General features: G+C 45.9%; 2 protein-coding genes across 2 annotated transcripts; both read right to left on the reverse strand.

Annotated features, from left to right (window-relative positions):
- Nucleotides 1-3,603: 3,603 nt before the first annotated feature.
- On the reverse strand, nucleotides 3,604-4,978 carry LOC146206927 (uncharacterized). The gene is made up of 3 exons (XM_084575967.1): nucleotides 4,500-4,978; nucleotides 3,719-3,848; nucleotides 3,604-3,645 (listed from the first exon to the last, which is right to left on the reverse strand). Exons 1-3 carry the CDS (start codon nucleotides 4,922-4,924, stop codon nucleotides 3,604-3,606), a joined length of 597 nt encoding a protein of 198 aa, XP_084432093.1. The 5' UTR covers nucleotides 4,925-4,978.
- Nucleotides 4,979-18,316: 13,338 nt separating this feature from the next.
- On the reverse strand, nucleotides 18,317-23,997 carry LOC146206928 (uncharacterized). The gene is made up of 3 exons (XM_084575975.1): nucleotides 23,822-23,997; nucleotides 23,491-23,709; nucleotides 18,317-18,757 (listed from the first exon to the last, which is right to left on the reverse strand). Exons 1-3 carry the CDS (start codon nucleotides 23,995-23,997, stop codon nucleotides 18,589-18,591), a joined length of 564 nt encoding a protein of 187 aa, XP_084432101.1. The 3' UTR covers nucleotides 18,317-18,588.
- Nucleotides 23,998-27,538: the final 3,541 nt, after the last annotated feature.

Raw genomic sequence — 27,538 nt, forward strand, 5'->3', positions numbered from 1 at the left:
AATGACAATCTATTGTATCTGTCTGCGATTATGAGAAGTTGCAGCATGAAATAATCTCAAAAATTTCGCTTTGAACAGACGGACAGGTTTAGTACGTAAGTAGAGAGGCAGTGCAGTGACACCTTGTTTCATAGTAGCTAGCTGACAAATGTACATGAAATGAAGGGTTCTGCTCTTGACTAATTCAAGCCTGTTGGCTTCTTTTTCATATAGCACACATCAGCATATCAGTTGGTTCAAAATTCCACACATTACTTTGGCTCCAAAGAACAAAAGACCTGTTTATTTATTTATTTATACATGTACCTACAGCGCCCGTTGAGGGCATATTTGTATGGGGGATACAGTATCAAAGCATACATCGTTATGTAGATGACAATTTGCAAAAGAACCGATAAAAATGATAAAAATACAACGCATTCCATTACTGAGCGAACTGATAACAAAATAATCGTGAAATCAAGAACGACTTAAAAAAAGGCATATTGTAACAAACAATGTTTTACAAAACAAAGTTTTTGAAAACGCACAGCAGCACAGCACTTAAAAAAAGGTTAATTCAACAAAAGGCGCGACAGAGCATTTTGAAACGAAGATTGCGGGTTTGCGGTACTTCTGGCAATTTATTCCAGTAATGCACTGTTTTAGGAAGAAATGAGTTTTTAAAGACATTTATATGGCTCTGGTATTCTTGAACCTTTACACAATGATCTAAACGGGAGGATATATAACTGGGAGCTTTCATGTATAAATATTTAGATGAACTTGTTGCGCCTATAAAAATATTGTGAAATAGCTTAAGTCTAAGTTATCTGCGTCTGTCTTGCAATTAGAGACCACCCCAAATTTTTGCACATCTGAAAGGAGCTTTTAGTGAAACCATAGTTTGCGGACACAAACCTTGCTGCTCGTTTTTGAATTCGTTGAAGTTCGCCAATAAGTCTTTTTGTTTCAGGATCCCAAGTCGCACAACTGAAATCTAAGATGGGATGCATGTTTGTCAAGTAGAGTGTCTCATTCAAATCAGCAGGTGCCCACTTGAAATTTCGTTTTAGAAAGTTTAACACACGGCTAGCTCTGGCAGCAATATGATTTACGTGGTCGTTGCAAGAAAGGGTGTGTGCGAAGATAGCACCTAAATACTTGTAATTCTTAACAAATGATAAGTATTTCTCGCCGAGAGAGTACTGGGTAGGTAAAGGTTGCTTTTTATTTGTAAACTGCAGAACTTTACATTTTGAAAAATTTAATGTCATGTGCGCTGTTTTGCACCATACTAAGGCAGAGTCAAGGTCACTTTGCAATTTATACTAGTCGCTTGCACAGGCGACGTCAAGGTAAATGCAACAATCGTCGGCATATAATCTGACCCGACTGAACACCGGTAAACTATATCATTGCTAAATATTAACAAAAAAAGAGGGCCCAAAACGGATTCCTGGGGAACGCCCCAGAAGACTGCAATATCTTATGAGCTTGCGCCTTAAGAATAATGTGTTGCTTTCTACCGACGAGATATGCTTCGAGCCGTTTCAGCAGGGTGGGTGGAACTTTGAGGGTAGCCAGTTTCAGTAATAATAAATTATGTGCGACAGAATCAAAAGCTTTTTTGAAAAATTCAAAAATATGCAGTCAACCTGGTTACCATTGTTAATTGAGAAAGCGACATTATGAGCAAACTCTGTCAGTTGTGTATCGCAAGAAAATCCCTTTCTTGAAGCCATGTTGCATTGGACAAAAAAAAAAAGTTGTTATAATGGAGGTGCTGAAATAAATTAGTGTAGATGATGTGCTCTAGCGATTTGCATATGACACTTGCAAGAGAGATAGGCCTATAGTTCACAGTTTTTGTTTTGTTGCCAATTTTATATAGAACTACGTTGGTGGTTTTCCAGTCATCGGGCAAGGCGCCGACATCCATTGATATTTGAGTGTTACTAAAAAGGGAGCGACAAAACTGCACAGTTCTTCAAGATGCAATTTGGAATATGGTCAGGACCGGGTGCCGCGTTTACCTTGAGGTTCTGCCAAAGTAACACTATTCCATGTACTGAGAAATCTATGCCACCCATCCCCGTAAACTCATTCAAAATACGTAAGCCGTCGGTAGGGCGTGCCGATAGAGAAAAAACTGACTGAAAATGACAATTAAACTGTACAGCCTTACGTCATCTATAATATCAGGGATGTTGTCTCTTACGCGCTGCTTACTTTTTACGTACTTCCATACTTGTTTTGGATTATTCGTTGAGGTAAAAAAAAATTGTTGCATGAGAGATGCGCTTGTTCAAGGCCACGCAGAAAAATGCTGACACTTAAGATGGACAGTGCAAGAAAAAATGATGTGCTCAATTATCACCAATGTGATTATTGCCTTGACACTTGACATAAGCCCATTGCCGCGGTGTGCGTCTCAGCTTTACACACTTTAGGTGGAATGTTACTTGGCACAGTGAGCATTCAACAATACTCCCTGATTTCGCATCTTGACAGTCGCATGTTTTTTTTGCGCATTCCATTTGCTTTAAGATGCGCATTAACTGCAGCTCTGGGTATATTTGGTTAAAAACAAAAGCTCTGCCTTGAGTTTAGTGCATTGCCAAAATGCCTGATCAAAGACTATAATCTCTGTCGTTAGAGAGGAGCCTGTAAAGACAACAAAACATGCTTGACAAAGCCCAGTAAGAGCCATTTGGGCCTGCACCTGTGTGTAGTATGCATGACTGTGCCTGAGCTGCAAGCTTTCATTAAGATAAGCCAGTTTAGTGCAACCCTTTGTAAGTGAAGCACCTTTCATTGTTGCAGGACACTTCACTTCTAGAACTGACTGCCCACAGTACGCACAAGACACTATAGCATCAGAAGATGCACCAATGAAAGGAATGCTTCCTGCAACAAACAGACCACACTGTCTAAGGTTAAAGCCCATGTGCTTTGGAGACTCGAGCTCTGTGAATGCCTGTGCAGCTTTTTGCTCTGTTTCGGAGCCCCATCTCAAGTTCGACACTTGAGGCGTTTTTACATACCCCATAATTTCTGTAACGAGGCTAGCTGCACCAGTGTCGCATGCTAATACACGGTGCAGCACAGAGGCAGTAATCCTGCCTCGACGTTCTTTCATCCATCTTGGCGATTTTACCTGGCCACGAGTTGCCTCCCCGATTTCATTGCAGCATTCAGCTGTCAGCTGCGCTTTTTTGGCCATGTCGATATCAGTGTTCTTCTAGATTTCACCAAGAGGCAGTTTTGCAGAAATCTGCTGACACCTAGCTGGTGGTACAGGATTGTGAGAAGTCTCAGGGGCAGAGTCCGTGTCCTCGCTGTCTGTTATGGATGTGAGGAGCAAAGTGTTTAGTGCGATTTCCTGAAAAATTCAAATTAGTGCCCTAGTTTTGATGTACTCGCATATGATTCTTTGTAGCACAGTAAACACTGGTGACCTTTCAAGCGTTAGAAGATCAGAATACAATTTCACTTGTGCACCAAAAACAAATCAGTCCGAGTTGCTTACCTTCACTTGGTCCAGAAAGCTGGACACTTGTCCATCCGCGAAAGTTGGTGTTGTGTGGTCTTGAGTTGCACTGACTTGGGGTGGTGCGTGGCCTATTTTGGTTTAAAAAACTGAATTTCGGAGACCGGTGATGCCTGCGAAAGTTTAGTGCTTTGTAAGTACTTCGCTGAAAGCCCTCTATGTGATAGAATAAAAATAAACACTTACTCTGCCTCTCTTTGATGCCTCAATCCATTTACAGACAACATCGGTTGGAGATGGGTCGTTCAGGCCATACTGCACAGTTGCCTCGACACAGAACAACAGCGCAGCCACGTGTGTGCAGCATTCCCCAAGGCTGAAAGTTGCATTGGAAATAACTAAGAATTAAGCAGTTCATAAACAAAGGTATTGAATGATGAGAAATGTGGCCATAAAAAAGTGGAAGAGTTTTGTACGATAGAATATTACAGCATAAAATCTCATCAGTTTTCCCATCCACAACGGGCTTCATTTAGAATGAATGCTGTTGTCACGCAGTTAAGCGCCGAAAATAACGGAACCCATCGTAACACGAAAGTCCCCTGACTGCTTCCACCCGCCGCGCTGATTAGTGATTTGCCGCTTGGTTGCAGATCCTGCTTCTTCAAAACGCGGCCACGGCCGCCATTGAAGAAGACGAAATACAAAATCGTTCGTGTGCTGTGTCATGTCGACACTCGTTGAAAAACCCCAGGCGTCAAATTACGCCCTCGACGCCCCATAGCCCGAGTCGCTTCAGGACGTTAATACCTCATAACTCGCATACTGCTTCGAAATTGTTATTACACGCGGGTGGTTGTGCAAGCATTTGCACTTCTTTAGGTTCTATCGTGATTTCCGCAGAACTTTTGGAAATGTGAAATTCAGCTTCGGTTCGCTGCATCTGATCGGATTACACACACATGCACACAAAAATAACAGAAGGGACCTACCGCATTGCGCTTCGCATTTTGAATCGCCTACTTACCAGGCCATGCATGTGCAATGAGCACTTTCGACAGTGCCGTCGTCTTTCACGACGCACCATGCCTGGTACTGCTTGGACAGTGTTTGGCTGGCTTGCACAGTCGCGGAAATCAGAACGATCCCGTTGCCGCGCTTTCCCACCTTTAAGGACTTGAGCTGCTTCACCTTGTCGCTGATGAATATGTAGGCGTCTCCCATCTTGCAAGATTCAAACTGTTGTCTTGTATAAAAACATACTCCCTCGACCAGGTACAGGTAAAAATCTCCTGCTGTCACGGGGGGCAGATTCCTTGGGCCTGACGTGAAGACAAAATGCAGAACGTCGTCGTCAAGCGGATCGATCAGCTCCTCGCCTCGAAGCGAAAGCTTCGCCCGGTATCGGCCTTGGGCCTCGGCATCTAGCTTCATAAAATAGCTGCTCGACATTTTTTTGTTAATGCGAACGTAACAAACGCAAACACGGATTCGGTGGGCATTCACGCCGTCCGAACTCTCCGTGCCGCCGGCATCGCACTGCGTAAAAAGCTGCGGGAAACATGGCCGGAAGTCTTTCGCCGGAAGTTGCGCGAGAGCAGCCAATGAGCGCCAAGCGCGCTTGTTTAAAACAGCGAAAAGATCTATTTAGTGTTCGCTCCTACAAGGTGCATGGTATTTCCAAGGTATATCAGTCGCAATGGCTCGATACAGCGTGTTAAATGATTCTATGTTATTGGACGCTCTGACATGGCCAGAGATAGAAGAGATTTTTTTCCGGGCAGAGTCGGCGCTCCCCGCGGAGTCAGTGCCCCGACGTAGCGTCGCCCAGTATGGGCTTATCAACGTGCCTTAAATAGACTGTTCAACATTTAAGAAGTGGTTCCACTTCGAAAAAGTTGATTTAGACTACCTCGCAAGTGAACTCCTCATGCCGCAGATCGTGCGAAGTGCACAGCATGTACCGGTGCCGGGACATGAGGCGCTGTGCATGACGCTGCGTCGCCTGGCGTACCCGAATCGTTGTGCGACCTGGAGCAAGTGTTCGGTCGGCACGCCACGGTCATCTCCAGCGTGGTGTCCAAAGTAATAGCACATATTGAATATTACTTTGGACACCTCCTGGCAGACTTGACCACGCACAAGTGGCTGAATACTAACAGCTTGGAGCTGTTCTCCGAGGTGAGAATGTTATTTGTTTCAAAAATTTTCACTGCTCTTCAATTTTGAATGAGAAGACATCGTATTATAAAAGACTTGGTTCCACCTTCTTATTCCAGGCTGTGCATGCAAAAGGCGCCCTACTGAAGCGGTGCTGGGGTTTTATTGACGGCACTGCTCGTCGGATCTGCCGACCGACAACAGACCAGCAAGAACACTTCTCGGGGCATAAGCGCCAACACGTACAGAAATACCAGGCCGGGATAGTCTGCCAACTAGATGGCCCATTTGCTGGGCGACGCCATGATGCAGGCAAACACAGTAACTTTTCCACGCTTATATTGCATTTGTTGTATAGTCTGTTAACTATTCATCCAACTTTATGCCCCAATTATGTTTGGTAGGCCGGCTAGCCGTTATTCATCTGGGGACTAGACTTTATTTATTTCATCAATTATTCTCATGTGCTTAGCTCTTACTAACATAGCCTTGACCACTCACATGTGTTGTCATAATCACCGAAGCCTAATGCAGAACAGATGTGTGTCTAATTTCTCTGCAAGTAGCTATCTTGTAGTTATCTGCCTAGACATTTTCTATGCACGTCACCCCAGCTGATTATCTGCCTGTTGCGACTGAGTCTGCTTACACTGCCGCTTCGTCAATAGTTTAGTGTTAGTCTGTGCTGTATTAGGTATTCTATGTATAATTCTCTTTTTTTTTAATTTTAGCTAGAAAGACATCAACTCACATTTCATTTTCTAATCCATGCTGCTCTCATTCAGAGTGTTATTTTCTCCGGCATTTCTTATTTATTATTTTTGTGCTGTGTTCGATATCCTTTCAAGTATTTTTATCTTTGATGTGGAATGATGCTAGTACGTCTTTCCATGTGCAGGGGGAAGAACTGGCTTTCATTTGAAGCGGCAAGTCACACATGTGAACTGACAGCAAGCTTTTTAGCACTAAACCCACAACAATCTTTCATCTCCTTTTTTGTTCAAGCAGCTTTAGCATTCTGGTTGCTATTCGACTCTCATGCTTCATCACTGACGAACAGGGGAGATGGCACAGGTTTTCCACACTGCTGATTAACAGCGTTGTTGCAAGTAGGAAATTCCAGCAGGCTTTTGTTCAAGGCTTCCACCTGTGAAATCATAGGCTTGTTCTGGTCTCCATCTAGTTGTGCTGCAGCTCTCGAACTCTTGTCAGGCTCTGGAACTACTTAAAGAACATCATGGACTGCTGTGCGAATTGAGTAGGCTGAGTAGACCTTGATTGTACGGCCGAAAATACTTCTGGGAGCGCTTCGTTCCGTGGACGACTGTCAGTGCCTCTTTTCCAAGTGTGAATGCCCTGTTTTATTCGGAATAGGTAGTATAGAGGCATAGTCTAGCTGCCGTCTAGAGAATATTGCCGCGTGCCTCTCTGAAAAGAAGACAAAGAGGAACAGAGGACAACTAGGACGAAACTGAGTGCAGTGCGTGGAACTGTGGAAGGAGAACGAAGAGATCGCCAGAAGTACGACATCGAACAGCGAAGAGGGAGAGAAAGACGCGCTAGCTACAGCTGCAGAAGAAGGCTACTAAAAAGCGGTCCTGGGAGTCCTCAAGGTGTTCGGTGCCTGGTGCTTCTTCGTGGTGAGGCCTTTCCACGTTCAGGGGGGTTTTGGTCAGGGTTCAGGCTAGCTATATAGAATTTGGTGATGCAAAGGTTTCATTACCTTGCGCACAGGCATGTCTTTCACCTCCCCGGGAGGGGGCTCGGCAGATTGGTTTGCCAGCCTGCCGATTGAAAGCTTGCCTCTGGAATCATTTGCTAAAAATGGCGTCGATGTGATTCCTGTCGCACTCATACCGATAGGCGATGGAGTGCTGAAAATGAAAAATCCGAAAACTATTCAGCAGCAACTGAAGAGTCTGACGGATCACTACCTTGATATCTCTGAGGTACGACCTTTCGGGAGACGAGGTATAGTTTGCAAATCTGCAAACATTGTGTGTCAGATCTGCTACGCTGCAGTTCTTTTACCTCGATTCCTGTCAAAGCCTTTATTCCTGAACAGCTGGCTTGCACTAAGGGTATTGTGCGTGGAGTGGATCCTGCATCTACTGCTCAAGACATTTTGGAGGAATTTCAGGACGCAGGAGCTGGTGTTCTTTCAGTGTATCGCTGCTCTCGCATGGTGGCCGGGGTGCATGTTGCTACAGAGTCAGTTATAACAACTTTTGCCGGTCTCTTGTGTCCATCTGAGTTAAAATTTTGGCCAATTATTTATCGCATTGACCCGCTACGTCCTCGCTTCCTTCAATGTACCAACTGTTGGCGATTTGGACACTGTGGAAGAGCGTGTAAGTCTGCGACAAGATGCAGGATGTGTGGGGAAGGACACTCGTCTAATAGCTGTACCGCTGCAAAACCTAGCTGTTGTCTATGTGGTAACGAGAACTTGGCTGATGACGCCAGTTGTGAGAAACGTTCTCAGGAGCAGGCGTTACTATAATTTATTGAAGAGAATCATTGCTCTCGAGCAGATGCTTATGCCCTTCTTGATCGGAAAGGGCGCACTTATGCCAACTGTGTGCGCCCTTCTACCCCAGACTTCGAGGCCACGTTGTCTACCGCAATTTTGAAAACGGTTGAAAAAGCCCTTTCTGTCGTGGTTGACCGTATGCTTACCAGCTTTACTGAAGCCTTCTCTGGTATTGTTGGTAGCCAGTCATCTTTCCCACCTCAACCTGTGCTGACTCCAGCATCTATTTCATCTCAAACCTGTGCTGAAAGTTTAAATGCAGCTTCTCCTCTAGTGCTGGCTCTAGTGCTGGCTCAAGTGCACCCTATCGAAAGTGTCCCTGTAAGCATTTCTCGCAAAGGTATTTGCTCTAATGATGTTGAAATGGCATGCCCTACTCAGAAGCGCCGGCGCTCACCCTCTAAGTCCTCCATTTCCCAGACCAAAACTAAAAAAGGGCCTTCCAAAGTTTTACAGCAAACCGATGTGTTAAAAGAGGCTGTTGCGGCCTCAATTTTAGGTAAGTAATCATGGCAGGTGTATATGTTCTGCAGTGGAATTGTCGCTCTATTGTATCTTCACTTCCAGATTTATATCTTCTCCTTTCAACACATAAGCCAGACATAGTGCTTTTGCAAGAAACTTGGCTCTCCCCCGCAAAGTCATTTACCTTAAAGAAATTTCATGTTTTCCGCGCCGATTGTGTAAACGGTAGGGGCGGTGGCTTATTAACTTTGATATCGTCAAAATTATGTCACTGGGCAAAAATAAGCAAACAATAATGAATTGTGAGTGTGAGATTTTGGCTGTAGATATCACATTGCCGCATTGTGGCCCTGTCACAGTCGCTAACGTCTACTGCCCCACAGGTGTACGTAGCACAGACTATTTTGACAGATTACTTCCAAATTCTAATAAGGTCGTCATTGCAGGTGATTTTAACTTGCACCATACTCTTTGGGATAACTACTCCGACGCATGTGGACAGCTGTTATGGACGTGGATGTCGGCAAATGCTGTGCGCTGCTGCAATTCTGGCGCTATAACCTTCATGCGCGGAAATTCGCGATCTGTCATTGATTTATCCCTGGCAGCAGGTGGGATAGGTATAGGAGGCTGGCCAACAGTGGACAGTGGTACATCTAGTGACCACTTTCCAGTACCATTTACCATCATGATGAGCACAACACGAGATAGCACTTTTGACCGTAAACTAGTAAACAACGCCAAATATGCAGCTTCGCTACGCTACTCCCTCAAATCAAACCTTTGTTCATGTAGGACCGACAAAGCACAAAAGGTATTTTCTTCAATTGCGAATGCTACTTTAGATTCCCAGTTCACTGTAAGGTCTGCAGTAAACGATAAGTCGCCATCCCCATGGTGGAATGACGCGTGTGAGAAAGCCTTCCGCCGTAGGAAAGCAGCATGGAAAAGCCTTTCTTATAACCAGAGCTCAGTAAACTGGATAAACTACAAATTTTGTTCGGCGTCATTTAAAAGAGCCATAGCGCAGGCAAAGGACGAGTACAACGAAAATTTAAATACTTATTTGTCAAACCCTAAGCACAGGAAGGCTTTGCATCGTTTCATGGAACTCAATAGAAACTCGTACCTTTCTCAGTCATTAAGTTCAGTAGTGTTGTCTCCACAGGAGGCAAAGGATGAGTTGAACAAATTGCGCAAGGGCTAGCATTACGTTTCCAGGAGCAGTGCAGAATTCCCTTACACGCTCCCATTTCCTGCTCAGATTATGTTGAGGTTGATAGGTCAGAACTCCTATCTGTGATTTCTTCCATGCAAAACTCGGCTCCAGGTTGGGACGGGATTACGGTAGGTATGCTCAAAATTTTAGCAAATGAATTCACTCAGGATCTCCTGGATCTGGTTAATGAATCATTATAATCTGCATGGCTGCCGCACGTCTGGAAAGTGGCGAAAATTATATTGCTCTTGAAATACCCTGGTAAAGGATTTCATGTTGAAAACATTCGGCCGATAGCTTTGCCTTCGAATGTAGTAAAATTAATAGAAAGAATTGTGCACGTCCGCCTCTCAAAGCATATATCAGAGGTTAATGCTTTCAGTTCTCGGATTGGTCTCCGCAATGGAGGCTCAATATGGTCTGCACATGTAGATTTAGAAAGCAGGATTCGCCTTGCATTGTGCAACAAGGAGGTATCAGCGTTAGTGACGCTCGATATTGCTAAGGCCTATGACAGCATTGAACATTCCATTCTACTTAACAAGTTTTCATTATTACGTCCTCCGTTCTACATTTATGCGTGGATCAGGGAATTTTTTAAAGGACGAGAATTCTTTTGCACTGTTGGCTCATTAATCTCAGACACCCATGCACAGACAAGAGGGGTGCCTCAGGGCTCTGTGCTCTCCCCACTCCTTTTTAATATATTATTGTGCGATATTCCGGTTCATCCTGATGTCACTGTATATGTATATGCAGATGACATAGCATTCTTCGCCTCTGCAAAAGATATTCATGAACTATATTGTTCACTACAGGCTTACCTAAATGCACTTGAGGTCTAGTTGGACAAAATTAAATTGGTTTTAAATGTGTCCAAAAGTAGTGTGCTAGTTTTTAAAACCATAACCCCCTTATATGTTTCGTTAAACTACCGCTCAGATGTAATACCTCAAGTGGAATATGTGCGGTATTTAGGCATTACGTATGATGCTAGTATGCATTGGAGGCTTCACATCAAGTCTAATGTTCGGAATGGTGAGCGTGCCCTTGGTAGGTTCACACGGATAGGTAATAGGAAATTTAGTATGCGTCGAGATACTCTTCTACTTTTGTACAAAGCCTATGTGAGACCGATTCTGGAATTTGGCTGCATTCTTTTTTCTGGGTGTCCAAAATATAAACTGCATCCTTTGCTGCGTATTCCTGACCTTAACTCCCGTTCCCGCTTTCTAAGTGTCAGATAATTCTTGCAATCATTTGAGACTACTCCCGGTGTGGCTATACCTATTTTTGTGTCAAACCGCGCCCTCTTTCTCACTCACCAGTGGCCAAGAGTCTGCAAGCCCCAGGTTGTTTTCACGCAGAGAATTTTAGCAAACATTGGTGTGGACTTGCTTCCATATGTCCCATTGGTTGCTCAACGTGCTTTGTGGATATAAATTATGATTCTATATTTCCATCTAATGTGAAGCACTTACCCTCAAGTCTAATATCCAGTCTCCTATGGGCACACCTTGAAAAGTTCCCTGATCACACTGTAATTGCCACTGATGCGTCTGTAATTGCGCACAAAGCAGCGATTGGAATTTTTTCAGAGTCTCTTTCCTGGAGTTTTTCGGTGCGTGTCCCGGATTACACACCAATATTTCTAGCAGAGTTTATGGCAATTGGGCTAGCACTACTAAAAGTTCCCTGCAGTCAATCAAAAATAATTTTTCTATTAGACTCTCTTTCTATTTTGTTGTCACTGGAGTCAGCACAGGATGCTCTGTTGAGTCGCTCACTAAAGTATTTCATACCGGGGTGGGTGAAAGAAATACGTTTCATCTGGGTCCCCGGTCAGAGCGGTATTTTCCAGAACGAAGCGGCAAAATTCCTGGCTAAATCAGCTCTTGATGCATCTTTTTCATGTACCATCCCTAATATCACCATTTTTGGAATGTCCCGTTTCAAGCGATATCAATACCTAGCCGCTTTATGCAATAATCCTTTGCTATCTACAGCCGAATACCAGCATCTCATATACTCATGGAAAGTTCGTTCATGTAAATCACGGCAGTGTGAGGTAACGATGACTTTCCGGAGATGCAGGATTCCTCGCCTAAATCTTTATTTATGTAGATGCGGTATCAGCCCCACAAACCTTCGTGAGACTTGCGGTGAAATTTGAAAATATTGATCACTCGTTTCTCGCTTGCCGAAGGTTTTCACATCAGAGGAGGGTGCATTTAGAAACTCCAATTGCACGCTTGGGATTTACGTTGTCGGTCCCGCTTCTACTCTCCTTCGGTGCGAGTGCAAAAGAATTTGCGTTGCCTCAAATTTGTCAGTACTTACATAACTACATCACAGCTACGGACAGATTCCCTTGCTAATTGTATTCCAAATTTACAAAATTCCAAATTTTTGCTTCATATTTTTTCTTTCAATAACTTTTGTGATCCTAAATCTTATGTTTTTGTTTAGTTGTCAATTACTTTAATACACTAATTCAGTGTGTGTAGGACATTTGGCAGTCCACACTGAACCCTGCCCAATCCCCCTTCGTGGGTATGTGCCAAATATCAAGGCAGAAGAAGAACTGTTCCGATCAGTGATCACTGCCTTGCACTCGTTAAATTTTCTGGTGAAGCAGCCGGGTACAATTTCCCTTTTTGCTCAGTTCCACCCCTCAAGGGCAACCGAGAGCCACTACGGATTTGACACCGGTCCATCGCAGTTGCAGCCGCCGCCTTCGAGGTCAGTCGCCAGAGTTCGGGCCTCTTTCCTGTACGCCTGTCGCCAACATGCATAGATCTAACACGAACATTGCGGCTAACGGAGAGTCTTCACCCCAGTTCGTTGTTCTCCAATCTCGAACGCCACCGTCCTTCCATGGCGATCTTTATGAGGACGCTGTAGACTGGCTGGACCAATTAGAACGGGTCGCCAATTACAACGGCTGGGATGAGCAAAGGAAGCTTTATAATGTGTACTTTGCTCTCGAAGATTCAGCGCGGACGTGGGTCGTAAACCACGAAACGACACTGTCATCATGGAACCTCTTTCGTCGCCAGCTGTTGGCTACCTACAGCGCCAACGACCGAAGAGAGCGTGCGGAGTGGGCGCTGCAATCTCGCGTCCAAGCCCCTAACGAAAGTATTGGAATGTACTACGAGGACATGATCCGCCTTTTTAGGCGTGCTGATCCGAATATGTCAGAGGAGAAGAAAGTGCGCCACCTAATGAGCGGGGTGAAACAAGAACTGTTTGCTGGGCTTGTGCGCAATCCACCTGGCAAAGCATCAGATTTTCTAACGGAGGCCACCATGATAGAACAAACACTTCGACCCAGGGCTCAGCACTATAACCGTAACGTGTCCGCCATATGCCACCGGTTGTCTATGGTTCCGGCTTCAACGGTTGTGATGATGCTTTAAGGGAGCTTATTCGATCTGTGGTCAGAGAAGAGCTGAGACACATTCAGCTACAGGGTCTAACGTCGAGGCTTCCATCACTCGCGGAGGTCGTTCGCGTAGAAGTTAGGCAAGCCGTCCCGGAACCGTCTGTGCCTGGTGCGCACCCACCACCACCGAGTGTGTCAACGTATGCGTCCGTGCTTCAGCAGCATACCCTCTGTGACCCTCCAAGAGTGAACCCCACTGTGCCTCATCCCAACCAGCATCACAGTGGGTACGATTCTCCCAGAGCCAGAGTGGACACCCCTACTCGTGATCCAAGCCCGCGCCGTTCTCCTCTTCTAGCCGAGGCACGGTTTCGGAGGACTGACGTCTGGCGTGCCCCTCACAATCGGCCCCTTTGTTACAACTGTGGTGAGGCCGGTCACATGTTGAGGTTCTGTCCGTACCGCCGCGCCGGACTTCGTGGCTTCTATCCGCGTGCACGATGTCTTCGGAGTGGTGAACGACCACCCTAAATCGAGGAGTACCTGGCGACGCATACGAATCCTCCAGACGCCCCACAATACGGTCCCGCGTCATTACCTCTTCCCGTTATTGTTCTCCAAGTCCACGTCCATCTACATACCTCACTGGCCGCTCGCCGAGAACCCCGCTCCCTGAGCAGTCGGGCAAACTAGGAACAGTGACCTGTGGAGGTGAGGCCGCTGACGAGCGAAGTGTCGAACATCCTCCATCAAGTTTAGTACAAGATAACGGCTATCAGACGGCGTCATGTAACGATGAACCTGAGTGCGCAGCTTCGGACATACCGATTTCTATCGCCGACTTTCTCATTACAGCGTTAGTTGATACGGGGGCGGACTATTCAGTTATGAGCGGTGGGTTAGCCAGGAAATTGAGGAAAGTTTTAACCGAGTGAACTGGGCCTCAGATCCGAGCTGCAGGGGGACACCTTATTGCCCCGGCTGGAAGATGCGTTGCGAGAGTTGCAATTGACGGATTTATTTATGTTGGCGACTTTGTTGTACTTACCCACTGTTCGCGAGACGTCATACTCGGCTGGACTTCTTACAGACTAACGGTGCGATAATTAATTTGCAAGAATCACGTGTAACGATAATTAATTTGCAAGAATCACGTGTGCAAGAATCACGGTTCATCAACGCCCGCCTTAAAGGGCCCCTGAAACGCCATTTACGGCCGTATTTTGATGCTACATGTGTTTAGAGGTGGTCTTAGTGAGCATCGAGATCACATTCAAAAAGCTCTGCGTGTTAGCTGTAATTTACAAATAATTTTGGAAAATTGCCGCTCGCAGCCGATTTGGGCGACTCACCACCGTGCGTTTTCAGCCGCCCAGCCCATGCGACGTCATTGGGGTTAGCGTTATCATTGGCCATGGCCATATGACGTCACGTGTAATTTTTGCAATGATAGATTTTAAAATTAGCACTATTCTTCCTGAAAGTAGTATTTTATTCGTTAGTTATTATTGTACATTAAAGAAAGGTAAGAATTCTGCGCGCATCTTGATAGAAGCGGAACACTTCCGGCCGAGAGAGATCCGTCTGCTCGCAAAAGCACGTGTTGCCCGGTTGTCAGTCTTGAAATCTCGCGATCCCAACTGCTGCTGCTTTTTTCCTGGTCTGCAGTGGACCACCATTGCTGTGTAGTTGGCTGTAAAGCCGAGGACAGGAAAGATGTTATAATGCGACATCGTGTCCCTACAAAGCAAGGTGTCACGCGGGAAAGCTGGCTCCAACGCGTCGGGCTGTCATCGTCGGACAAGCGCCAGGAGCTCAGAGTTTGTGGCCGCCACTTTTCCCGTGACGCATACCAGTATAATCCCAGTTTGGCGCAGCAAACTGGCCTCAACGTGAGACGTCAACGCCTCAAGTCCGACGCTTTGCCGACGCAGTTTCTCCCTGGAATGGTAAGTTTTCTGGGTTGCGAGTTATTGTGGAAACACGCGTAGCATGGCTCGGAGTCTCGCATGGAAGTGCATGAAGCCTAGCGCAAGTTTTGCAGGCGCAGATTCCTTGCGCGCAAACCGCTCTTGCGAGAGGACCACAACAAGTTAAGGCGCTGAAAATGTATGAAAGGGAGCTCTCGCCCTGCGGCGCGCGGATAAGGAAAAAAAAAAAAAAGATAAGGCGACCTGCGCACATGAAACCATGAATTAACATACACTAACGTGTACGCGATCACAACAATCGCAGTATAATTTGCCTGGGTGGTGCAGTGGGTTAGGGTGGTCGACTGCTGTGCCCAAGGCACAGCGGCCGCTTTTCAACGGAAGCGCAAGCAAGATGCCCGCGTACCGGTGTGGACAAAAGTAAACGGAGCACGCTTTTTCTTCATTTTTCACTCGGTGCATATTTGAAACTGGTAGTCGTGGTATGCGTGGACCGGTAGTAGACGCAAGTGCCCTTTCACGGACAAATATTTCCTGATCTCCAGTGAGGAAGGCGTTTGACTGAAAAAGCCTAGCTGCTCCGTTTACTTACGTCCGCACCTGTACATGCGCTGTGCGATGTCACTCAATGCTGTGCGGCGACTCGTCTGAGTCGAATTTGGGGCGTTGAACCCCATAAACCAAGCCTGACTTGTAATAAAAAAATACCAGCACACTAATAACAATACAGACCAACTGCATCCCCCCCCCCCCCCATCCACCTAAAGATATGCTTATTTTACAGTGCGTTTAGTCTACTCTTGATCTTTGCCTTTTAACACCTGTATATGCATGTCTTTCTCATTCATGAAGCGGAAAATTGAAGGGGAAATTGGCTCGTTATGATACAATTAATGAAAGGAGCCAACAGTCGAGTCCAAGGTAAATGTAGGTTTTTTTTTAAAATACTTTTGTGGTTGATATTGATCAGAATTAGTCATGTAATGATTTTAGGCAGAAAGATAATTAAATACCAAGTGGAAGGAAAAATAACATGTGGTATATAGATAAAAAAAAAAGAAGGTATCCCCTATGACCTTGCACTTGCAGACTGTTGTCTCCTTTCATTCTCATTCATGTGCAGAATAATAAAACTGCCATTAACACAATGTTGATTACGCACAAATTTCCTTTCTTTTCCTAGCATGGCAAACCATCATCGCCAGGAAGCCCGAAAGACCTCAGCACTACACAGGTTTCCTCTGGACAGGTTGGTACTGTTATCATGGTATTGATAACAATGTATATATACTTTTATATTTATATTTATGTATATTTAGGCCACATATATAACTTTGGAATATGTTGCACACATATATGATGGCTCTATTGCTTGAAGCTATATAAACTAGCACAACTGTTGCTATGTCATTATGCTTTCATGCAGTTAGTTACGTGTTCAACCATTGCTTCAGGCACCTACCGGAGGTGATCCAAATACCACAGCTCTTCCTGTAGAGGTGAGAGTATTTTGGATAGTTCATTTTGTCCAGTGGATGATGCAAGTATTTTGTCATACGTACATGCTTAATTTTCAACTGTACCGAACAGCTTTGTATTATATTGCATATGATGGCTCTATTGCCCGAGTAAGTAAGCTATGCAAATTAGTGCAAATGTTACGTCTGCTTCCATGCACAAGCTCGATCATCGCTTGAGGCACCTTCTGGAAGCAATTAAAATGTAGCTCTTCCTGTATAGATGAGATTATTTAGGAGTTCAAATAGTTACTTTTGTTTAGTGGATGATGCAAGGCTTTGGTGTGCACTGGCGCACCAAAAAAAGAAACTCGGAGCACATATATTAACTGGATTAACATGGGAGACCCGACATTCAAAAATAATGAGCTGCTGGATTGGTTCATGGAAACGTGTATTAGTCGACTGTCCTGCACTGTGTCTTTTGTTTGTGCTGCTAACATGCCTCCAAATTTTTCAGGGCTCTTGAAACTCCACAAACTACAGCTTGTCTGTGCAAATTTTTTAGTCATATCAGTTCTCCACTTTCAGAATATTTGTGTATGTGTAGCAAGTTGACAATGTTTGCATTTTGTTACGGGCGGTTCACTCTATACAGCACCTGAAAATGAAAGCATGAAAAATTTCAAATCTGCAACCATCATTATAATTATGAATATCTGTCTGCAGGAAGCATCACCAGCGGGGCGGGGCCTTCAACTACTCGCACGCATACTGTGGCAACACAATGTGGGAGTGCCATTCTGTTGGTAAGTCATTATTGATAAAGATGTTGTAGTGTTGTGAAAATGTATTAAAGAGCTATATGATTGATTACATTAAATGTAGATGGGGTGCTTGCAAATAATTTTAAATATATGAAATTTTTCCAGGCACACAGGTGTCTATTGGACTTAAATCTCTAGTCAGCACCAAGGTTCAAACAGAGAAGCCTGCCACCAGAGAAGTCGGTGGCAGGCTGCTATCACTGGCCAGTTACTGCTATCACTGGCCGCTCGTTAGAACAGAACTTCTTTCATCCACTTTTGTGCATTTGCTGGCTATGGCAGGCAAGAAAATTTGTCATTTAAGCACTGTTCATTAGGCAAAAAAAGAAAGAAAGAAAACTTGACGAAATACGTCACCTATGTGTCACATATTCACTCATTCAAACCTGCAAATATACCCTCCCTGTGACACAGTCCATTCGAATGATAGCGTTCATAACTCTCATGCATGGCTTGACATGATAAGGATGTGGTAATACTCACAATGGGTCAACAAATATTGCCTTGATGAGTCTATAGACACCATGCCTCATACATACCTTGCACACCACTAATCTCGGACGTGGTGTTAGGATATTCACAGTTGCGTCAGGTAGCAAAAGGGCAATTTTTCCTTACATAATATGGTCATGCTGTGTCTGCCTAGTGTACATTAGTGCTGTCTTTAGAGCTACTACGGAGCCATCACATGCACTTTGAAGTTTAATTTTGCACAAATATTTGAACAAGTCACTAAGATGCACAAGGATATTTGATTCTGTTGTGAAAAAAATATAAGTTGCGTAGCCCTAAAGTGTACCTAATTTGCCATGGCATTTTTCTGTTCCCTGTTGATAGAATGAAAAAAAAAATGCATTCCTACTATAAACTTTGACAGCAGCTTTATTTAGCACATTTTACAGCCAAGACATTCCGAGATGAACATCCACGGCTGCTACGTATTAGTTCATAATATTAACAATCACATGGCACCAATCGCTGACATCACTGCACTTCTTTTTCAGCGACCATCAGGATGAAACGGCCCAGTCAGCGATTGAGGAACCCCTCTACAAAGAGCGAAAATTCCTTGTGTTCGAGGGTTGCCTGCGGCAGCTTCTTGAGACCTGAACAATGTGCGGGCAAACAAGAACCCTTTACTTTAGCATAGCGGGAAGCCTTGTGACTGTGAAGGGGACATGCTCACTGCAGCATTCTTTCCTCTGGAAAAGCCAACCACTGGTTGAAGGAAAGGCAGCAAGAAATGTCCTCCTGGCTGCAGGCATCTTGTTCTCTGGCTGCGGTATAGCTTCAGTTCTTCGGTTCCTGCAATCCATTGGGGTGCAAGGCATCACAGAGAGGACCTACTACAACTACCAACGGGCATACTTGCTACCTGCCAGAAATGAGGTTTGACAATAAGGATATCTCTCATACAACATTCAAGTCAAAGTATATGTCATTAACTCGATAACTAGATGTCGCATCCTTTCATGACAACAACTTGAAGCTACAATACAACATATAAAACATACAAAATGCAGCATATATGCAACAGCGGAGGCGTTGCAGTGCAATGCACCTGCTACTGCACATCTCTGTTGCCTTTGGCTACATGTTTAATAGACCAGCTGCATGCTCTAGTACTGAAGGCATAATTTTTGCAATTTTTTTTTTTTAGTAAATCTGCTGTGAAAACAGTGAAAAGCAATGCAGCATTTGAAACCTGCCCCCCTCATCCTAATATGCATTAAGGCAACCACATGACTGCAAGTTTGTAGCCTCTAAATTGAACATCTCCTTCTTTGCAGCTTTTTCAGCAAAGGCAAGCAGAACTTGCTAGTGAGCTTGTAGGGACAACAACAGACCTGGCAGGGGGTGATCGCTGTGACTCGCCAGGCTACAGCGCAAAGTACATGACTTGCAGTGTACTAGCTGTGCAGAATGGAGCCATTTTGCACACTGCACAAGTTCAAGTCGGTGAGGTAATGCGACTCATCCTTTCCGACAACTGAGGTTCCTCCTAACATCACATCCTATCTTACGGCATTTCAACCCTTCTGCTCCAACTTCAGTGCACACGGACGCAAGTGGCATAGGCCTCAGTGCTGTCCTCGTTTAGCGCTATGACGACTGTGAACATGTGATTGCTTACGCCAGTCAGACTCTAAGCAAGACTAAGCACAACTACACCATCACCGAGCAGGAATGTCTCGCGGTTGTTTTCGCCGTGCAGCGGTTTCGCTGCTACCTGTACGGAGAGCCTTTCGTAGTAGTAACCGATCACCATTCCCTATGCTGGTTACTCAATCTCTGTGATCCATCTAGTCGCCTAGCCCGATGGGCACTTCGCTTGCAAGAATACGACTACAGCATTTCATACAAAAGTGGCCGACGGCACGCAGATGGAGACTGCCTCTCCTGGTTGCCACCTGCCACGACGGAATGCGACGCGGACAACTTTGATCATTACGTCACTGCTTTATCTCAGAGATTTCCAAATACTCATACCTTTTGAACCGAGGAACACACCGATCAGCATCTGGAGTCGTTCTTAGCTGCTTCTCAAGACCCAACCTCGAACAGCCAGTTTTGCCTATGCCTATGTGATGGCCTGCTATACAAAAAAGTTTACTCTCGTGGCTGCTTGCTCCAGGAAAGTGTTGTTTTTTTCACCGAGCCCACGACCAACTTGTCGTCCCCACTCCCTGTACGGCCGCCGCTACCGACCAACTCTGCGATTACGATACCTCATTAGATAAGAAGGCTATGAGAATCCGTTTTGCTACAGACTGTCGGTTAATTGAATATTCTTTTTGCCTTTGTTTAAACCTTGACCTGGCTTAGTATTTTACGCTGTGTTTTTGTGTAACTCTCGCCCTTACTTACTATCTCTGGAATACTTGCTTTGTTATTTTATAGTCTTCTTTATCGCAGCGTTTGTTCATTGTCGGTTTTTTCTCTTGTCATTTATTGAGTCGTTTTTTATTACTATCATGTCCTGGTGTTTTATTAACTTTTTTTATGCAGTGTAATTTGGACTACTACCTATATATGTTCCCATTGTGTGTTAAAAAAGTGACGCATAAATTTATTCCTTGATCACACACCAACACACGCACTTCACTGGTTGACCGGCCTAACTTTTAACTGTGTTCTCAAACCTCATAGAGGGACGACGGGTAACCGTAAAGGGGATCCCGCGCCTCTGTTAATCGTTAAGGAGGGGTTTGTGACAATATAGAACAGACCAAAACTGCAGGAAAGGTATTACATATGCTAAAAAATTACAAAAGTTACAAAAAGGTCAATGAGCTGCAAGGATTCATGGGATTTGCCAACTTTGAGAAAAATTTGTGGCACAACCTGCATACTCTAGTGCAGTGAAAAGAACTGCTCCCTCCCCCCCCCCCCCTTCCCCAAAAGAAATTGCACGAGTGCACTCAATTCTGCTTAGGTGCAGTAATGTGAAAGCACTGCGAATTATGTCACACTGCTTAAATTGGTCCGACATTACGCTAGCAAACCTCGGCCGCACTCGTCCAGATGACGTACATGTATGCCATATTTACCCAGGTTAAATGAAGGAGTGGTGCAGATGGTACTTCATGAAGATCACAATGTTTGCCGCACAGCTGAACAGTATGTAGTAGTTTGAACTTGATGAAGAGAATGATGCTTACTGCACAGCATGAGAGTGTGTTGCAAAGTGCATTGCTCGTACCGTAGACGGGGAATGCCTCAGCCCACATAACCAAAGCAGAAGCCAGTGGAGGCCGCTTGGAACCGTCAAAGCCGACAGCCCACCATCACACACCCACGTAACTGGTCGGAATGCTCTGCCCCAAGGCAGGTGACCTCTTCCCCTTGGATAAGTGCTCCCTTCTTCTCTCCTTGCAAATTTCATCGTGGTCTTTTTCTGCAAAGCTGTAAATTCTTCAGTTCTGTTCCTTCTATCTGGTGCTCTGTTCTATACTGCCTTTCGTTTTCCTTTGACTATCCTGCACAGATGAATAAAATGTAAACACCAACACTGGAAAAAGCGACCATGAAAAGAAGCCACAGAAGAGGAGATATGCGGATAGAAAAGCGACAGTAAAAACTAGAAACATATTCACAGATCTCAAGGAAGCAAGATAACAAGCCAAGCTGTCGACAAAGTTCAGGCCCCAGAAATTGCAAGAGAACAAGTTAAAAACATCCTTATCAACAGTGCCAAATGAATGAATTATAAAAGAAGCTCCTCGCTCTATAAAATGCCAGAGGGATAAATATTAGAACAGGCAATGACAAGGTCTCCCAGCCCAACTAAGTGATTCCTGCGGTACAGGCCACAAAATGAGAAGCAGTGGCTACCTTAGCTGGCAGAATTTGTGTACATATATTCACTGTGAAAGGAGAGCACAGTTAGATACAGCTGATAATCAAGAAATAGGGGATTATGTCCAGGCATGACAGCTGGTGATAGCCGAGACAGCTAAAATAAGGCTTTTAGAGCATTCGCTCTACTGCTCCCGTGCACAAACATCAAAGTGAATGCAATGTTGACTTTGAACTCTCACGCTGTGCAGCAAACAATATCATCTTTATAGCTTAGACATGAGAGCACTATGCTATTGCCACAACCTATCACACCTCGTAGTAAAACTACAACACACTTTCGCACTGTACAGTAAACATCACCTCCATTAATTTATAATTGCAAGACATTTTCGTGCGCTACAATGATCATCGTCTTAATGTTTCATCTACTCCTTCTCCTTCATTAAACTTACGGAAATACACCATGCACATACACCACCTCACTATAGACGGAGGTTGCAACTGTGCCAGACAGCCTGCCGAGACCATTGAACAAAGAGAAGCCAGACTAGCCCATTGCCAAAAAGCTGAGCAAGAGTGCAAGCGAGCCAAGATCGAAGTGGCAGCAGCAACTGTGACTGCGGCCAATGGCTAACGGTCATAAAATTTGGTTCAAGGACGGTTGAACCTGCACAACGTTTTGAAAATATGCAGTGCTGCCCCTACACTTTGGCAAACACACCTGAAAGGGACCAGCTATTACTGCAGCTTGGAGATAAGAAATGTAACACTCTGAAAGCGTATTAGACTGTAAATAAATTCAAATTAATAATTCAGATCAGCAAATGCAGGAACAAGAGTTGTGGTTTGATCTGTGCTTCACCTGTATTACTCCACTGCTGGAATGGATGTATTCTGCGATCTGTTGTCATGTATTCACGGCTAGGAGTATCATAAACAAACCTTCAAGCACTCATTTCATTGTGTCAGTATTGAGCACTCACACACTCAGTATCAATCAAAACACAGAATGTTTGTGCTGCCTCGGCACAAGCATTCGGTGTTTCGATTTTATTTTTTTTCTATAAAATTCCATTCCAAATAAATGAATGTTTATGGTAGATGCTTGGAAGCATGTGCTCAAGCAGACTTGGCGATGCTCAGCATTGTCCTCCATTCTGGATTGTTTTTGGATGTGCATCTTTTTTTTTTTTACTAGGATTTGAATTTTCTTCCCAGGCTTTATTTTTCACTAACTAACGGTTCTACACCTTTCTTGCTGAGATATCTACAAGTTCTGGCACTTTAGAGGAATGAGATGTCTGCTCTTAAACAGTGCCACAAAACAGACACTTGACGCAGTGCATAACTTGGCGTTCATAAAATAGCATTCTCTATTTTTCCACCTTAAAAATAAACGCACTTCCATGCACCACTCGAAGCAGTGCGCCTGGCACACGTGATAAAGTTTAGAATACAGCATGCAGTGAAGCGACAATCACCTGAGATTAAAGGGGAGGGTGCCTGAATCCCACGTAGCTCGCCGACGGAAATTCACGCCGAACCCGGCAAACGACGCAGGCTGGCAGGACCACCCTGTTGCCTTCGCCCAGCCTGCCCCAAATCCACATGGGTAAACAAGCGGTAGGCTATGAAGCGGTGCTGCCTGAAAATACCACGCTTTACAATAAACGGATCATACACAAAAAAAAAAAAAATAATGCGAATCTGTCACCTGACGCTTCCGCACTACCTACTTGTTTACATCTCCGTCTCCATCGATGTTCGCTCCCTCCTCCTCTAGTGCAATGTGCACAGCCCGAAGGACTTCGGGCGTTAGGCACACGCTTTGAAACGCTGGGTGGATCGTAATGCAGCCGCCGTCCTGCTGGCACACCACCAGCACCTCCGGCATGCTGCGGCAGCACACATCTTCTACAGGTGTGGGCATGCTTTCGCAGCGGCCGCAGCGGCACCTGCGCATAAGTAAAATGTGAAAAGGCCGCGAAGCGAACACGGAACGACATTTCGTGAAATAAGAAAGTTGTAATAACTTATGTGCAGTGGCGCGTGCGCCACGGAACGCACCATGGTAGGCCGTCGTCTCCGTTGCCAGCGGGTGGTTCAGAAGGGCCAGTCGATGGCGTGCTGCTGTCGTCGCTGTCTAGCGGATCACGAAACGGAGTATAATCATATGGATCAAAGTCCAGCTCGGCAGCGGCTTCACGCAGCCTCGCTTCGGGCTCGGGATCCATGCGATCCATGGCGACCGACACGCGAACCGCCGCAAACACGAAGGGGAAGAAATCGGAGCACTACCGGAAGTAAACAAACCGAGAGTCGGTGGCGTCACATTATGGGCGGGGCGTCGGCCCGGACATTTTCTTTTTTTTTGGCCGGCGCATCGGCGTGTATGAGTTGAGGGCTACAGTGACGGGAGAGGAGGAGCGTCATTTTTAATACGGAATATCTGCGCTATTAAAGATGTTAGCCTAAAATTTTTTTGCGCTTTGCTGACTAGTGAAGGCACGCCGACCGCTCGTGCGCCTTTCTTAAGCACGGCTTCAAGCTTTTCATGGGCCCTTTAAGTATTAAGCTGCTGACGTTACGGTCCCGCCAAGGAGTAGCATTATGGTCTTGGTAGAAAGTGACTCCCCATGCGACCGCGACCCACTGGCAGAGATGAACGGGGGCCTGCTTCTTGAGAAAGGGATCTGCTCTGCAAGAGGGCTGGTTCGCTTGCGGGACGGTTGTGCGAAGCTCTGGATTACAAATTTCGGGACCGAGTTTCAGCACATTGCGAAAGGAACGGCCATCGCGTATGTTGCCAACTTTATTGAGCCAGCGAACATCTGTACTCTGGCGCCGCCGTCGCCAGCCGGATGCGATGTACCCGAAATTTTATCAACTGCGGACATTAATCCCAATCTGTCGGTGGTTGAGCGGCGGCGACTCTTAGAGCTCCTTCAGGATTTTGCTGGATGCTCTGTATGCTTTGCAACGTCTTCGAAAGTTGGGCGCACCCCAGTAGCCAAACACCGCATTATGGTTGACGCGGAGACCAAGCCGATTTCACAACACCCATACCGCGTGTCGCCAACGGAACGAGAGGCTATTCGAAACCAGATACAAGAAATGCTTACCGACGACGTGGTGCAGCCGTCTACCAGCCCCTGGGCTTCGCCTGTAGTGTTGGTGAAGAAAAAAGACAACACCTTACGTTTTTGCGTCGATTATCATAAGTTAAATCAGGTAACGAAACGGGACGTATACCCGCTTCCACGTATCGACGACGCATTGGACCGGTTACGCAATGCCTAATATTTCTCGTCGCTTGACCTCAAGAATGGCTACTGGCTGATAGAAGTGGACGAAAGGGACAGAGAGAAAACAGCGTTCGTCACCCCTGACTGCCTTTATGAATTTAAAGTGCTTCCTTTCGGTCTGTTCTGCGCCAGCAACCTTCCAACGAATGATGGACATCGCTCTCTCTGGACTGAAGTGGCAAGCGTGCCTAGTGTATCTTGACGATGTCGTAATTTCCGCGGCTAGTTTTGAGGAGCACCTCGACCGGCTACGAATGGTACTACAGGCGCTGCGTTCAGCCCAACTGACGATAAAACCACAGAAATGCCTTTTCGGATTCCAGGAGCTCCGCTTTCTTGGCCATGTTATTAGTGCTGAGGGCGTGAAACCAGATCCCGACAAGACTGCTGCTGTGGAAAACTTTCCGCGACCAACCGACAAAAAGTTCGTTAGGTTTTTGGGGCTTTGTGCCTATTACAGGAGTTTCGTCGAGAATTTTTCAGTGATTGCCGAGCCCCTTACGCTTTTTACCTCAGACAATGTTCCTTTTGCGTGGCAAGATGATCAAGAGGATGCCTTCAACGAGTTACGCCGACGACTGCGGGCCGCTCCCATACTTGTCCATTTTGATGAAAAAGCTGCTACGGATATTCATACCGATGCCAGTAATTTTGGACTCGGTGCCGTTCTGATTTAGTGGCAAAATGGCGCTGAGAAAGTTATCGCTTAGGCGAGTCGCTCTCTTTCAAAAGCAGAGGAAAACTATTCAACCACGGAAAAGGAATGTCTCGCGGTAGTTTGGGCGATAACTAAATTCCGACCCTATCTTTACGGCCGCCCTTTTAGGGCTGTGAGCGACCACCATTCGTTATGCTGGCTAGCTAACCTCAAATACCCCTCAGGACGGCTTGCAAGGTGGAGCCTCCGTCTCCAAGAATACGACATTACGGTTGTATACAAGAGCGGCCGTAAGCACAGCGACGCCGATTGCTTGTCTCGTGCACCAGTTGATACAGAACCTCCCGACCGAGAAGACGATCACTTCCCGTTTCTTGCTGTCGTCACGACTACCGACATGGCCCGGCGTCAAAGGGCTGACCCCGGTTTACGCCCGCTTATTGAGCATCTCGAAGGCCTTGATGTAGCTGTCCCACGTGCTTTCGCACGGGGTTTATCCTCCTACAGCATTCGCAATCGCGTCCTATGTAAGATAAACTTTCAGCACAAGAAGGAAACCTTTCTTCTCGTAGTGCCATCCGACCTCTGGCCAGAAATCTTGCGCGCATGCCACGATGAGCCTTCGGCTGGTCATTTAGGAGTCACGCGAACATTAGCACGCATTCGGCAAAAGTACTATTGGCCTAAGTTTCTGCCTTCAGTCCAGCACTACGTGAGAACATGCCGAGATTGCCAGCGGCGAAGGACACCTCTGCTGAAGCCTGCAGGGCTTCTTCAGCGGATTCTGCAGGGCTTCTTCAAGTTCAGGGCTACAGGCTCCTGATGCTGTGCACTTTTTTGCCTTGTTAACCTTTCTGCCTTTCCGTTCTTCTGATTCTTTCTTTTTTTGCCTTGTACTGTTTCTGTAAGAAAGCGAAGGAGTCAAGCTGGCAAGCTGCTATGCAGAGGGCTATCGAACATCCCATCTTCTTGGCGCCGTTTTTATGTGTTCCCATAAAACAAACACTGCAAGCTGAAGTACAGTTTAGAGCGATGGCTAGCCGACTACGAAGAGCTCAGACCTTGTCAAGGCCGCATCGTTGACTCAAAGCGGAGCCAAAATACGGACCGCCTAGTGGGCAAAGTTTGGCCGTTCGACAGCGCAACAAGGACGAAAACCAGGAGCATGAGAGGGAAGCGCGTCCAGGACGGGACGCCCGGTCCGGGTTGCGTGTTCGTACGTCGCCTCTTTTGTCGCTGTACTTTGTGAGCGTGTCTTAACTCTCACCGAAAAGCGTTAACGGCTTCATGGAACACACATTGCGCTTTGGGAAAGAAAACTTCAGTTCCCACCGCCACTGTAGGCACTTGTCTTTCTTCCTGTCATTTCTTTTTTACGCTTTTACCGGCCACTCTGTTCACGTTCAGCAGAATTTATTGCAACCACATGCTGCTGTTTTCCCGACTGCGGCGGCACTTCCGCTGCACCCAGAAGCCTCCTGGTTCCCCCTTTCGGGGTCTTTCTTACGCTGGCCCTCGGTTTGCTGTGTACGCTCCTCTCCGCTCTTGCGCTCCCCCCCCCGCCCCCCTTCCTTAAAACGGCGACACGCCGGCTTTGGTTCTTTCCAACCCCACAGGACTCGTTCAGGCATCCCGCCCTATCGGCTGTCGCGTAGGTTCGCGGGCGGCGCGCCCTTCTTTAACTTGCGTTCGGACTACTCTGCTTTTTTTCAAGCACTGTCCATATTAACGAGACAAAAATACATGGGCCCAAGTGGGGCGCGTGCATTCTTCCCCTGTCCATTGTCCGGACAGCGAGTTTCCATATTAACGAGGCATAAA

This window comes from Amblyomma maculatum, chromosome 1 (assembly GCF_055883805.1).
Source record: "Amblyomma maculatum isolate TAMU_Amacu chromosome 1, ASM5588380v1, whole genome shotgun sequence".
NCBI lineage: Eukaryota > Metazoa > Arthropoda > Arachnida > Ixodida > Ixodidae > Amblyomma > Amblyomma maculatum.

Coding starts and splice junctions, on each gene's coding strand:
- LOC146206927 (XM_084575967.1), bottom strand. CDS start 4,924: ATGTCGAGCAGCTATTTTATGAAGCTAGATGCCGAGGCCCAAGGCCGA. Junction 3,849..4,499: donor CATTGCACATGCATGGCCTG/GTAAGTAGGCGA, acceptor TGCAACTTTCAG/CCTTGGGGAATGCTGCACAC. Junction 3,646..3,718: donor AGGCATCAAAGAGAGGCAGA/GTAAGTGTTTAT, acceptor AAACTTTCGCAG/GCATCACCGGTCTCCGAAAT.
- LOC146206928 (XM_084575975.1), bottom strand. CDS start 23,997: ATGGATCGCATGGATCCCGAGCCCGAAGCGAGGCTGCGTGAAGCCGCT. Junction 23,710..23,821: donor GGAGACGACGGCCTACCATG/GTGCGTTCCGTG, acceptor ACTTATGCGCAG/GTGCCGCTGCGGCCGCTGCG. Junction 18,758..23,490: donor GGAGACGGAGATGTAAACAA/GTAGGTAGTGCG, acceptor AATGGATTGCAG/GAACCGAAGAACTGAAGCTA.